Source organism: Gymnoscopelus braueri (genome assembly GCF_963280865.1).
Source record: "Gymnoscopelus braueri genome assembly, chromosome: 13".
NCBI classification, from domain to species: domain Eukaryota; kingdom Metazoa; phylum Chordata; class Actinopteri; order Myctophiformes; family Myctophidae; genus Gymnoscopelus; species Gymnoscopelus braueri.
Window position 1 is genome coordinate 2,733,077 of NC_137615.1, and position 15,000 is coordinate 2,748,076.

The 15,000-nt window shown below is 43.8% G+C and overlaps 3 protein-coding genes and 1 pseudogene across 4 annotated transcripts in view; 3 read left to right on the forward strand and 1 right to left on the reverse strand.

Annotated features, from left to right (window-relative positions):
• The window catches only part of LOC308098673 (uncharacterized protein), a 41,171-nt gene extending 30,412 nt beyond the window's left edge, over nt 1-10,759 (forward strand). Inside the window, 8 exon segments of the mRNA XM_080447080.1 lie at nt 1-90; nt 1,960-2,026; nt 2,198-2,371; nt 3,102-3,495; nt 4,532-4,720; nt 5,507-5,694; nt 9,396-9,484; nt 9,924-10,759. The exon segment at nt 1-90 is cut by the window's left edge and continues 1,208 nt beyond it. Coding sequence (XP_080303206.1) covers nt 1-90; nt 1,960-2,026; nt 2,198-2,371; nt 3,102-3,495; nt 4,532-4,720; nt 5,507-5,694; nt 9,396-9,484; nt 9,924-9,992 — 1,260 coding nt within the window. The 3' untranslated portion in view covers nt 9,993-10,759.
• Nucleotides 1-15,000, forward strand: part of LOC308097960 (parvalbumin beta-like) — a 212,342-nt pseudogene that overhangs the window by 19,741 nt on the left and 177,601 nt on the right. The gene's annotated exons all lie outside the window — the stretch shown is intronic.
• On the forward strand, nt 6,886-7,896 carry LOC308098056 (uncharacterized protein; the record flags this gene model as incomplete). The annotated part of the gene is made up of 1 exon (XM_080446276.1): nt 6,886-7,896. One exon carries the CDS (start codon nt 6,886-6,888, stop codon nt 7,894-7,896), a length of 1,011 nt encoding a protein of 336 aa, XP_080302402.1.
• nags (N-acetylglutamate synthase) overlaps nt 14,112-15,000 on the reverse strand; it is a gene marked incomplete at its 5' end in the record, with an annotated part of 15,921 nt that continues 15,032 nt past the window's right edge. Inside the window, one exon of the mRNA XM_080448085.1 lies at nt 14,112-14,261. Within this exon, the coding sequence (XP_080304211.1) occupies nt 14,123-14,261 (139 nt within the window). The 3' untranslated portion in view covers nt 14,112-14,122. The remainder of the gene's footprint in view (nt 14,262-15,000) is intronic.

Here is a 15,000-nt window from a genome sequence, read left to right on the forward strand (position 1 = left end):
AGCCCCCTGCTCCAGCGTACGGAGTCCTCTGCCCTCCCTTCTTCTTCTCCTCCAGACCAGCAGGGGGCAGCTGCTCCCACAGCGGGCCAGGTTAGACACACACTTCAATAGGCTCTATCAAAGATCATTACTTTATGAAGATACGCCATCCCAATGTGAGCCACTAGAGGCAACATGGTACACAAATCCTACTAATGCTCTCCTAAGTGGGCGCCGGTGTCTGACGGCAAATCTCGCGAACGTCCGATGTTTACTGGTGCTATAGATCTATGTTTACTGGTGCTATAATTCTATGTTTACTGGTGCTATAGATCTATGTTTACTGGTGCTATAGATCTATGTTTACTGGTCCTATAGATCTATGTTTACTGGTGCTATAGATCTATGTTTACTGGTGCTATAGATCTATGTTTACTGGTGCTATAGATCTATGTTTACTGGTCCTATAGATCTATGTTTACTGGTGCTATAGATCTATGTTTACTGGTGCTATAGATCTATGTTTACTGTTGCTATAGATCTATGTTTACTGGTGCTATAGATCTATGTTTACTGGTGCTATAGATCTATGTTTACTGGTGCTATAGATTACATTACATTACATTACAGTCATTTAGCAGACGCTTTTATCCAAAGAGACTTACAATAAGTGCATTCAACATAGGTAGGGAACAAAACTACTAATCACCAGAAGTCTTAAGTGCATTTCCTGCAAAAACAAGCAACCAAGAGTATACCTAGTGCTAAGGTAAAAGTGCAATATATCAGCTACCTACTTTCTTAAACAGATGAGACAGAATAGCAAAATCAAATGAGCACGAGCTAAAACAAATAAGTGTATCGACTAAACAAGATCCAATAAAACAATACAATAGATCTATGTTTACTGGTACTAGATCCCACGAGAGTGTGTTGCTGGGACAGAGAAAGGTCGATAATAAAGTCCACTTTCTCCTGATTTGTCTCTCTGAAAAAAGCTATGTTAGTATGAAAATCTTGGGGAAATTGTGTGTCTTGTGACGATCGGGTCCAATATTTAGTTCAGTGACCATGGAGCTAAAGAATGGTTCAGAAGCTGTGTTCACGTTCACTCTTCCATTGGAATCAATAGACTGCAACCTGCTTCTGGTCTCCTAAAAAGGCTTCACGAGGAAGTAAACCGGAGATGGCATGTCTTGTTATTTCCGTCTTGGGCTCTATCCAAGACAACAAAAAAGGAAGACATGCCATCTCCGGTTTACTTCCTGTATATCTGCGTGAAGTAGGTGTCCGCCTTTTTAGGAGACCAGAAGCTGGTTGGAGTCTGTTGATTCCAATGGAAGAATGAACGTGGCTACAACTTCTGAACCATTCTTTAGCTCCATGGTCACTGGACTAAATATTGGGCCCAATCGCCACAAGCCACGCAATATTCCCAAGATTTTGTCAAACAGAGTCAGGGTGCTGACTCACTGGAAACACTCTTCTACACCAGTGGGTCTCAAAGTGTGGTCCAGGGACCCTCATGGGTCTTTGAGGGGGTTCCAAATGGCCCCTACATGTGTGTAACTCTGAGAGTGTACAAATGGAACCAAATGGACCCTTCAAATCTGCTTCCAAGCCAATCAAATTAAGCTATATGGGAAAATTAACCGGAACAGGAAATGGGTATATGGCACCTTCTGGAAACTGGGACTACAGTTATCAGGCACAGAGAAAATGACAATGTAGGCATTTAGCAGATATTTAGGTAGTTATGTAGGTAGGTAGGTAGGTATAGATACTGTAGACATATAGACACAGTGTAGATAGATAGATAGATAGATAGATAGATAGATAGATAGATAGATAGATACAAACAACGTGTGTGTTCATGTATTTCTAAGATTGACCTTTTAGTAACATAATAATCTTTTCTTTGTGAGTGAACATAAGTCAACTCTGTTCATTGTTCTGGTGTGTCTTCTTAAATTCCTCCAGCTTGCAGCAGATTCCAGCTCAGAGCCTCTGAAGACCAAATCACACAGTCTAACAACACCCCCTCCTGGTGAGACTCTGTTATTACACTATATGTATTATATCAAGTTTAAACCCTTTATTTATCCAGGGAATGAACTGTGTACTGTCTCTAACTCTGTCTGTCTGTCTGTCTGTCTGTCTGTCTGTCTGTCTGTCTGTCTGTCTGTCTGTCTGTCTGTCTGTCTGTCTGTCTCTACAGAGGTGTCTCCTCAAAGGACAGTTGGTCGTTTCCAGGTCTCTGCCAGTAAGAGCAAAGAGCTCTCTGACCCCAAACAATTAGACCACACCCCCAACACTCCAGACCACACCCCCAAACCTCCAGACCACACCCCCATCCCTGCGGAGTCAGACAGTCTAGCATCTCCCCCTCCTGGTGAGACCGTGTTATTACATGTTTTATAAGCCTGTTATTCATCCAGTGGACTGTCTGTCCCGCTGCCACATGAGAATACTCCAGCACGGTGGTGTTACGGTGACATTGGTGACCTGCCAAAATATGTGACCATGGTGTGGACTTCACATAACACTTCACATTGAGGTCTTTCAATAACACCAGGTTTAACGCTGTTAATAAACAAACAGCAGTGATTTACGTAGGGACACATTGACCTTATGTGGAGTCCACAAAATGGTCACGTATTTCAGCAGGTCACCATTCTTACCGTAACACTGCCACCCACACTGGAGGAGACAGAGATGTGAGTGTTGGAATGTGGCTGCTGTGTCTAAAGGTGTGTTCCCATCATAGACTGTAAAACATAATGGACAACGGGAGCCCCGTTGGTTTCTTCAGACCGGTTTGAAGGCACTTTTTCGGCGAATTCAAAGACAAGATTAAGGAGCACCGCTCCAACAAATATTTGATCTTTCAGTGGGAACACACCTTTACTGCATATCTCTCTCTCTCTCTCTCTCTCTCTCTCTCTCTCTCTCTCTCTCTCTCTCTCTCTCTCTCTCTCTCTCTCTCTCTCTCTCTCTCCTATTACCCCCCTCTCTCTCTCTCTCCTATTACCCCCCCTCTCTCTCTCTCTCTCTCTCTCTCTCTCTCTCTCTCTCTCTCTCTCTCTCTCTCTCTCTCTCTCTCTCTCTCTCTCTCTCCCCAGAGGTGTCTCCTCAAAGAACAGTGGGTCGTTTTCAGGTCACTCCCGGCACCAAACCTCCAGACCACACCCCCAAACCTCCAGACCACACCCCCATCCCTGCGGAGTCCCGCCCGCCCCCGGTGGCCACTCCCACCGCCGGTTCCCCGCCTCCCTCTGTAACCAGCCAATCGGAGAGCAGCAGCAGTAGCAGCAGCACGGAGCAGAGCGAATCAGAGGAGAGCGTCGGCGCGATGACGGTCTGCTCGTCCAATCCCAGCTCAGGAGGAGGAGGGGGAGGAGGGAGAGAGCCTCGCGGTAACCTTGACAACAGCCTCCACTGGAGCAAGGCGTATCCGTGGGCCGAGAAGATGAGGGGAGGAAACGGGGCGGAGGAGAGGAGGAGACGAGAGGAGGAGTAAGCCTGTCACAATCATTATTACATAATCGTAATTAATTGAAATAATCATAATTATAGTGTATAATAATCTGTTGAAAAATATTCATAGATTTTCAAAAGTGTTCAAAAATAGTAGATCGGCTATTTGTGCTACTTGTGAACATTTTAGAAAGTATGAAATTATGAAAAATATGCATACACTTATTAATGGCCTGTTTTGGCCATAGCACATTATTTATTTGTATATTTCAGTTAAATTATATACTGTACCTGCCCTGTGTTTATGCAGCCTAAAAGGCCAACAGAAATGTAATTTTTATTCATAATAATCTTCCAATGTTCAATGCCAAAAACACAATTGAATCGTTAATCGCAATTATTTGTACAATTAAACTTGAATCTTCATATAATTGCTCCTCACTAACGCTCATTATAAGATGACACATTTCCGTCTACTCTCTCTGTCGTCTCATTGGTCGGCTGTGGACAGTTCAGAAACCGGCCTACCAGTGACGTCATCGATGGGGATTTGAATCCAAGCTAATAGAAACCACAGCCTCTCTCTTCCTGGGAAGTTAGCATGCTATAATAGAAGCCATTGTTCTTGCATTAATACAAAAGTGAATACAAAAGTTTGACATCTTGTTTGAAATGAACAGACCTGGTAGCCAGGATTCTGACGGAAATGGTTCCATGGTATAATGAGCATTACTGCACTAGGACTAGAGCCCTGCACGGGCCGGAAATGTGGGCCCTATCCCGGCCCTGACCCGTGGTATTCAGCCCGGCCCGGCCTCTGGACTGATAGATAGGTGGTGCAATTTTACAGCTTGAGCCTGGCCCGAAGCCAGACACCTTTTTATTTATTATTGATTCATTTTTTTCCGAGTGTGCGCTTTCACTGGTGAGCGCAGTAGCTGCGCTCTCAACGCTCTGATTAAAACAAAGCCCCACAACAAGTCAAGAACGCACACATCGCACTAAAAAGCAAGAAATCGTCCGTATTTTGAAGTGTCCGTATTATGATGATGCTAAACTTTGACGCTGGTGCCAGTCTTAAGGAGGAAGAGGAGGAAGAGCGGGAGGAGGATGAAGATCGGAGGAGGAGGGGAGTGAGACGACTCAGCATCAGCCTGTGGGAGGGGGCGGCCAGCAGCCCTCGCTCCGCCTCCTACGTCAGCTCCGACCAATCGGAGAGCGAGGACGAGGAGATCTGGACGGAGCTGCAGGAGCTACGGGAAAGGTGATTGGCTGCTGTGGAAGCGACACACGCCTCCTGACAGTATAAATGTTGTATTAATAGTTTCATTTATTACCAGTTTATTGACAGTTAGATTAATGGTTTATTATAGTTTAGTTTGTACATTTCTTATAGTTTACTAATATGTATTAACCACTTCAACCCCTGCATCCATATTCTGGGGGGAACATTAGCCAAAAATCGCAGATCTACAGAGCTTGTAGATCTGGGATTTTGCGACGAGATTAGCCGTATAGACAGTCCAAGTACAGTGGCAACTCGGAGGGTTTAAATGGTTAATAATATTGATTAACCATTTAAACCCCATCATCCGTATTGTGGTGGGAAAAGCTTTCGCTGGAAAATAGCAGATTTTTTTTTACATAAATCTCTTCTGGGGGTCCCTGGCACAAAACCTTTTCAGATGGGGGTCCCTGGCACAAAACCTTTTCAGATGGGGGTCCCTGGCACAAAACCTTTTCAGATGGGGGTCCCTGGCACAAAACCTTTTCAGATGGGGGTCCCTGGCACAAAACCTTTTCAGATGGGGGTCCCTGGCACAAAACCTTTTCAGATGGGGGTCCCTGGCACAAAACCTCTTCAGATGGGGGTCCCTGGCACAAAACCTTTTCAGATGGGGGTCCCTGGCACAAAACCTTTTCAGATGGGGGTCCGCGGCCAAACACATAAAAAAGTTTGAGAACCACTGATTTAGACGGCATTTGTAGAGTCGGCCTCAGGTCTTAATGGGTTAATATAGTTTATTAACAGCCCCCCCCCCCCCTCCAGACATCAGTCAGAGGTCCACACTCTGCAGATCAAACAGAAGAGAGAGATTGAGTCTCTGTATGAGAGGATGGGTAAAGTCCCACCCCCTGGCATCGTGGCGCCGGCCGCCATGCTCAACAGCCGACAGAGACGAGCGACCAAGACGGGCCTCTACCCCTCCCCCCTGCGCAGCATGCTGCCCCCTACAGGTAGGGAGGACACACTGCACCGCCGCACATACCCCTCCCCCTGCGCAGCCAATCAGGTCAGGAGCAGATCTACAAGATGCGTTTTGAGCTTGTTGTAGATCTGCTACTTTTGAAATGTTTGAATTTGAATCCTGAAAACTAACCGTTTTGGACATGTGAGGTTTCCACCTGACAGAGACCATATTATAAAACAAGGTTAGTCAAATCATGCTTTCTGATTGGTTGATAGGTGTGCATTTATTAAGTCCGCAGCATACTTCCAGCGAACATGAACTTTGTTCGGCCAGATTAGGCAATAAGAACCAAATGACATCATAAGAACGTCGGCAGTGCCTTTCATTTGCACATTAAAGAACGGGGGGGGGGGGGGGGGGGCTCTAGTATTGTGGCTGTGGGTGTCGCACATTCTTTGGAGGTATTTAGCCAGATAAGCGGGTATTGAGGGCATTGAGGGCGAAGCTGAGATTGATGAAATAGGCTCAAAGTACTTGGAGGCCAGTCTATGGCCAGTCTAATGATGTCAGTACCATGACGTCAGTGATATGACGTCAGTGCTATGATGTGAGACATTTTCATATTTGCTGCCGGTTCGTGGAATTAAAGTATATAAAAGATGTAATTCATAGCGGCAGTGGGGCAATCAGTAATGACACTAAATAAATAAAGTATAAAAGTACCAAATGAGCTTCTCGGACAAATTCTGTCCATACGTAGGTGTGGCTTATTAAGGCTGCAGCATATACTCCAACCAAACACAATGTTTGTTTGCCCAGGTTAGGCAATACGAATTTAATGACATCATAAGAACGAGTTGAGTGCCTATTTCACCGACGGCGTTACAGCATGGGTGAAATAGGCACCAAGTACTTGGAGGCCAGTGTATGGCGTCAGCACTGTGATGTCAGACGTCTCCATATTTGGACAAAGTATCAGGCCAAGCTGCCTGTCCGTTGACTTCCGGTATAAAATCAAGGCTCTAAAAAGTTAAAGTCCCATAAAGGTAGCAGCTGTACCGAATGGGCTTCTTGAAACACACATTGAGCACGCTGCAGATGTTCACCATTGCATCCATCTCTTATGGTATCATTTAGACTGTGTGGTGTTCATGTGTGATGAACCGCAGTGAGGGGGTGTAAGTCACAGAACTAGAGGTGGGTGGGAGGCAGGAGGCCAGTACAGGTACTGTACATGATGATGATGCTGCAGAGTGTCCTCCTGTCCCAGAAGGCTTTGCGGCAGGCGGTCGCGTTGCGCTCGTTGACGTTCGGCGTGTCTGACCCTCCCTTCATGGCCGCGTGCAGCCGGGTCAAACGCACGGCTCAGCGCTGGTCATCAACGTCTGACACCAGCAAGGCAGCAGCCCTACACCTAGCACAGCTCCACCAGGCACCACCAGGAGATAAACCTCGTCCCAGGACCACCACTCCAACCCAGGCACCAGGACATGGACCTCATCCCAGGACCACTCCTCCAACCCAGGCACCAGGACATGAACCTCATCCCAGGACCACTCCTCCAACCCAGGCAGGGAGCAAGCCTCGTCGTGCGGAACAACCTGGGACCGAGGTCTGCCCCAAGACTGCTACCTCCTCCACATCTCCAGACCTCCTCCTGCAGGAGAGGCCCGTCGGTCTTTTCCAGAGGTTTAAGAACATGTTCAGACAGTACGGAAAGGTGATGATCCCCGTACACGTGGCTACGTCCTGCGTCTGGTACGGGACGTTCTACTACGCTGCCACGAAGTGCATGAATCTGGTGCCGTTCCTGGAGCTGATCTGCGTCCCGGACTCCATCGTGGGCCTCCTGAGAGGTTCCTCCAGCGGTCACCTGCTGACCGCCTACGCCATGTACCACATCAGCACGCCGCTGAGGAACGCCGTGACCCTGGGAGGAACCCTGCTCACCGTCAAGTACCTGAGGAGGCGGGGCCTCATGGCCACGCCCCCCTCCGTCAAGCAGTTCTTCCAGGACCGCAAGGAGAAGAAGAACAAGGAGAAAAAACTGAGCGGAGAAAGTGAGTGTTCTGAGAGGACGGAGGAAAGCAGAGAGCTGTTCTCGGCCAGGATGATGGAGGAGACCAAAGAACGACTGTCCCGGAAAATGGAGGAAACCAAAGATAAGCTGTCGGAGAAACTGCAGGGAAACCAAGACGACGACGACGTCTATGGGGGGAGAGCGTTTTTCAGAAAGGAAACCGATTAACAGATGCAATTTACAGGCATCACTGGCTCTGCAAAAAACAAAATCGACCTTCTCAATATCTGAAAGCTAGGGAGTACGTGGTCTATGGATGTAGTGAGAAGAGGAGGAAGTCCTGCACACTGTCCTCACTAATGGCTTTCTTAAATACTGGCCTTCATCAGCTGGATCCAAACATTGTTCTATGTTTAATGAAGTAACTGTTTCTATTACATCCATTACGTCTTCAATGTACTAACACTTTTACCATACACACGTTATTCACATGTTGTCTTTAAACATCCCTACAGCTTGCATCATACACTCTAAATGAAGACTAGACCAGCGGTTCTCAACATGTGGTGCAGGGACCCCCTCAAGGGTCATTAAGGGGGTTCAGGGGGATCCCCAGATAAATGACTGATGGAATTTAGAACCAAATGGACCCTTACGGGTTCCATGTGTAAATTTTGCACAAAATATGTGTTTTTAATTGTTATCGCTTAAATATGTTCACTTTAAAATATATATATATTCAAAGATTTGCAAAAACTTCGATTTTTCAAAAATAGCAGATCTACAAGCTCATAGCGTGCTTGTAGATCTGCTATTTCTTAATAAAATAATGGTTATAGCTAAAACGGACGTGTTTCGTCACGCAGGCCTTCCTCAGCGTTTCGTCACGCAGGCCTTCCTCAGTGTTTCGTCACGCAGGCCTTCCTCAGCGTTTCAAACTACAAACGTTTTTGTCTGAACATGTCATGGCCATGTTTAAGTAGAGGAGAAAACATGTAGCTCATCATGTTGCTCACACACACATACATGGAAGGGTTGGTTTGAGCTGCTAAGGGTTGATTCATCACTTTTTTTTTGCCTGTGAAAAACGCAGATCTCAAGGCTAAAAACTGTGTAACTTTTTAGAATTAAATCATTCTGTTACTAATACTATATACTGTCAATTAGTAACTGTGTGAAAACCTTTTGCTTACATACTGGGGTGTGCTTTAGGAGGGATACTGTGAGGACATACTGTGACCTTGTGTTGTTGTTTCTGCATAGTGCAGGCTAGTATATGTCTATACTATACTATTGTATACTGTTGTATACCAGCTATTATAATTATGTTGTAGCCTATTCCAGGTATTATTGTAATGATTAATAATAATAATAATAATACCTGGAATTTATATAGCGCTTTTCTGAGTACTCAAAGTCGCTTTACAAAGCTAAACTAAGTAGAACACAATCAAAACAAAACAACTTTAATAAGAAAATGCAGAGAATAAAAAGTTAAAAAGGCTACAGAAGGCCAGGGAATAAAACAAAAGTTGAGACTAGGGTGGTAGGAGATCAGCTAGGTGGGGAAAGCAGTTCTGAAGAGGTGGGTTTTGAGGGAGGTTTTGAATATTATATTCCAGGTATTATGGTAATTATTATATTATATTCTAGGTATTATGGTAATGGTTGCGTTGCTCTTCTATTCCAGGTATTATGGTAATGGTTGTGTTGCTCTTCTATTCCAGGTATTATGCGTAAGAACAGTGTCAGTGGAAGCAGCAGTGGATCTCAGGAGAGACACAAAGTGACCTTTGCCCCCGAATACACTGTGATGGTGAGACCACTACACAACACTACACAACACTACACAACACAATAAACAACAATACACTATAATACACTACACTACACTACACTACACTGAACTACACTATAAACAACAATACATTATAATACACAACACTACACCACACTACCCCGAATAGAGTCTGGTGAGACCACTACACAACACTACAATAAACAACAATACACAACAATAAACAGCAATACACAACACCACACCACACCACACAACACATGAAAACAATGAATGTGTGTATTTCTGGATGCTTACTGGACATTGTTAAAGAAACACTACCTAATTTTATGACAAACAGCTGATCAGAAGTTCTTTGATTTAGTGAATATGTGTGATCAGAATAAGTGGAATTAAAACACGACCCAATTGACCGCTCACCTTTGACCTTTTCTCATCCAGTGATACGGACGCCTAGAGGTCAGGAGGGAGTGGTCTACAGGCCTCCAGCCCGACGTCCGACGTTTGTTGTGAGAGGAGAGGGTAGGCAGAGAGGAGAGGGTAGGCAACAACTACAGTATGACTGCATTCACAACTCTGGCTGTTCCTGTCCTCTGTCCGGCTGTTCTTCCTCCTCCCACATGTTCTGACCAGCCGAAGACGTTCGGACAGTTTGATTGGTCAGACGTTGGTCAGGTGGTCAAGGTGGGAGAGATTTATTCAGTTTAGTTTCCACATTGTGCCGATAGACTTCATTGTCTCCCTCATTGTTTAAATGCTTCCATCATCCAGTCTGGAGTAACTGAGCTCTGAAAATGATCCAGGGATAAAGCGGATGAGACGCCTCTTCCTCTCCGCTTCCGTTTTGTCTTTACAGTCCCGCAAATTTGTCCTGATATAAATCTAAATAATCAGATCCTATATAGCTTTGCTGCTTATCAGAAATGAAAATTAGAAAACTAAATATAAAGATATAACATATATTTTCATGTACAGAAATTACAAACCGATGACAGCTTCCTTTCTGGGCTTTTGGGAGGTGTAGTTCCAGACTCTATTGTAGTTCCAGACTCTTTATATACTGTAGCATTCAGGAGAGTGTGGAATAGTTGTCTCACTCTGAGGAGACTAGGAGCTACTAGTCTCACTCTGAGGAGACTAGGAGCTACTAGTCTCACTCTGAGGAGACTAGGAGCTACTAGTCTCACTCTGAGGAGACTAGGAGCTACAGTACCAGTCTCACTCTGAGGAGACTAGGAGCTACTAGTCTCACTCTGAGGAGACTAGGAGCTACCAGTCTCACTCTGAGGAGACTAGGAGCTACTAGTCTCACTCTGAGGAGACTAGGAGCTACAGTACCAGTCTCACTCTGAGGAGACTAGGAGCTACTAGTCTCACTCTGAGGAGACTAGGAGCTACCAGTCTCACTCTGAGGAGACTAGGAGCTACTAGTCTCACTCTGAGGAGACTAGGAGCTACAGTACTAGTCTCACTCTGAGGAGACTAGGAGCTACCAGTCTCACTCTGAGGAGACTAGGAGCTACTAGTCTCACTCTGAGGAGGTTAGGAGCTACCAGTCTCACTCTGAGGAGACTAGGAGCTACATTACTAGTCTCACTCTGAGAGGAGACTAGGAGCTACTAGTCTCACTCTGAGGAGACTAGGAGCTACAGTACTAGTCTCACTCTGAGGAGACTAGGAGCTACATTACTAGTCTCACTCTGAGGAGACTAGGAGCTACTAGTCTCACTCTGAGGAGACTAGGAGCTACGAGTCTCACTCCGAGGAGGTTAGGAGCTACTAGTCTCACTCTGAGGAGACTAGGAGTAATCCCTCGAGTGACCATAAGAAATGCAATAAATAGTGAAACCTCCGTACCGCCGTGATACATTTTCCACAGCGCGTAGATCCATATAATATATCCTCACTAATGCTCCTGATTAAATTGTGTCATTTTTTCCTACTCAGTCTGTGTCTAGGAGGGCTGTGGACACTTCAGAAACCCGTCTACCAGTGACATCATCATTAGGAACCTTTTTTTTTTTCTTCAATTTTTTAATTTTGATTTTTATTAACGTGAGAACAATGGCTTCCATTATAGCATGCTATAACTTTCCAGGGAAAGAAAGCCCGTCGTTTCTATTAACTTGGATTCCCCATTGATGATGTCACTGGTAGACGAGTTTCTGAACTGTCCACAGCCCTCCTCTGAGACACAGAGAGAGTAGAAAAATATGGTGCCCAGTGGCGTCAGTTCAGTAAAAGCTAGGGTATGGCAGGGTTAACTATCTGGGGCGCGCGACGGAAACAAATTTGGGGGCCCCTTTTTGGGGGGGCCCTTTTTCGGCCGCACGGCTTAGGGGTCAACCCTGCTAAAACACTCCCAAAATGCATAGAAAACTATACATTATACCTATAACACATGGTCTTACACCTGCATCACAGGCTACTATTAAATGCAATGCTTCAGCCATACATCAGATATGTATTGTGTGACAACATGAGCCTTTTCAAATGCATGCAGTCTCAGCCCCTCTATTTCCACATACCATGCCAACAGTGCAAGAGAATGAGACAAATATACAATAGCGTTAGAAATGTTAAATAACAACATAGGGCATACTGTTTCAAATTCACTGTTCACAAGTAAATAAAACAGCCTGTCTGCTATTGAAAAAACGCGCCTCTGCTGCTTGCTAATTAACAATAATGCATTGCACCTGTGTTGAACCTGGGATTCCCAGGCTGGGCCTGGGAATATACCATTTGACAAGATAGGGGAGAATAGGGGAGATACAAGCAGTTGTGAAGAATGAAATACCCTGTGAAAGCAATCATTTTGCATTGGTAGTTATTTTAATGAAATTTAATAACAGAATAATCAACGCAGATAGACAGAGACATTCATGGATTTATTTTTATAAAACAAAAAATATATATATTTTTTATTTATATTTTTTTCCCCCTGGAGCCAGGGTATGGCAGCTGCAATACCCTGCCATACCCAATTGACGCCTGGTGCCATTTTATCATGAGCATTAGTGAGGACCATTTCTATGAAGATGGGTGAAATCGTCCTTTAAGTACCCAGAACAGTATAGAACAGTATGTACATAAAATACAGCAATGTACAAGATGTATGCACACACTCACTTTAACCTTTATAAATACATGTATTATTATATGTATGTGTATGTACACCACTGTGACTGCTTTGGTGCTAGAAAAGCTTTTAATGTAAATAATCTCAAACATTCATAACAGCATGTTTGATAACATGTAATGTCCTCTATCACCAAAGAAATCAAGATGTATTTTATATCATTTATTTAACGTTTTATATGATATGACTTTGAAAAAGCAAACATGGTTTCCCACAGACATTATATTTGTATCAGTAATAAAAGAGTTTTAGACATAATGATTTTTCATATTTCTTTTCGTTTTTTCTTTATTTGTTCATGCATTTCATTATTCATTGTTTGTGATGAAATGTCCAGGAGAACCCTGAGATGACTTAAGAGTTATTAAAACGGATCAATGTTGGTGTTATTTTAATGATTGTGATTCAGTGGTTCTCAAAGTGGGGTCCGGGGACCCCCAGTGGTCCTGGAGGGGATTGCAGCGTGTCCCCAGAAATATATATATATGTTTGAGAAGCACATTCTTCACCTCTAAGCACTATGTGGGCATCGTCTGCTTCCTCTGTTCATTTCTCCTTTTGCTTCTTTCCATCATTTAGATCTTTTTTTTTAAATCTTCGATTCTCATGTTTTTTTTTACTTTATTGCACTTTTTTGCACACGTTTTTGTTCTGTGTTTATTTGATTTGATGTGATTTTCATGTAAAGCACTTTGTAACTTTAGTTTCGCTAAGAGCTCTATGAATAAAGTTCATTGCTATAATTGCTTATTTATATCATCATTAGACACATCGTGTGTGTGTGTGTGTGTGTGTGTGTGTGTGTGTGTGTGTGTGTGTGTGTGTGTGTGTGTGTGTGTGTGTGTGTGTGTGTGTGTGTGTGTGTGTGTGTGTGTGTGTGTGTGTGTGTGTGTGTGTGTGTGTGTGTGTGTGTGTGTGTCCTATAGGGGGCAGTAGGTATAACACATATTTATGGTAGATTATGTCTAACAGTAAATATAACACAGATTAATTATAAAAACAACCAGTAGTCCAGAGGTTAGAGCAGCACTTATTTATTTGTTCCTTGTGTTCAGTAAATAAGAAATGAACCATGTTGATGTTCCTGAGCATTCAGGATGTCTGAACACACTGATCATTATTAATGAGGAATGAACCATGTTGATGTTCCTGAGCATTCAGGATGTCTGAACACACTGATCATTAACTTCATCATAATATTACTCCCTGTTCATAGCTGTAGTCCCCCAGGTTTCCTGAAGGGGGCAGCATACATGTTTCCTGTTCAGTTTCTCATAGCTTCATTTGATTGGCTCGGCAGCAAGTTAAGCAAATATCAATGGGATTGGTATTTATAGAGATCGTTCACCCTCAAAATGACCCCAAAATGACCGGCAGCGGTTCCGGTAGGAGACACAAAGAGTCTCCTTTGTGTCTCCTACCGGAACCGCTGGTCATCAAATTATTGGCTTAGGAATGAGACAAAAACTAAAAAATGAGGTGACTAATCCATAGAAAAGGAGGTGATGGAGGAGTCAGGAGGAGGTGATGAAGGAGTCAGGGAGGCTCTTGGCGTATTCCACCAGCTCATAGGAGTCCCTCATGTCTGACAGACCGAACCAGAACACGGTCCATTCTCCATTCACAAAACTACCATCACAATGTTTAAAATACCTGAGGAGAGGAGAGGAGAGGAGAGGGGAGGGGAGGGGAGGAATACATTATGTATAGTATATATTTAGTTCTCTCTCCTGATTGGAAGAAATTGGTATCCTGACCTGAAAACACAATGTGTTTAATAAAGAGACATGGAGAACAAACACTGAGAATCAGAATATAGAGCTTTATCATTTTAACCCATTCAATCTGGAAACGTAACTCTGTCATTTTAGATTTCTTTGGCTATTCAAAAATAGCAGATATACAAGCTTATCATAGCGCGGTACTCGCTTGTAGATCTGCTATTTTTTGAGAAATCGTGAAAATGTGTGCAAATCTTTGAATATATATACATTTTTTAAAAGCAAACATTTGTAACTCCAATCTTTATTTCTGGGGATTGTACAAATGTCTTCTAAATCCTAACAGTTTTCTGAAAACCTCAGAAAAAAAATTGCTATACCAGTGGTTCTCAATCATTTTCATGTCAAGGACCCCCCAAAATTATATGTATTTGGCCGCCGACCCTCATCTCAAAATATGTTGTTCCAGGGACCCCCAGAAGCAAAGATTTGAGTTAAAAATGTTTGCTTTAAAAGAAAATAAATATATTAATTTTCACACATTTTCTCGATTTTTCAAAAATAGCAGATCTACAAGTTCATAGCTTCATAGCACTCGGTGCCGCGCTATGAACAGAGCCGTCTGGGAGAAATGCGGGGCCCTGTGCGAAGTCGCGTGCGCGCCCCATCCC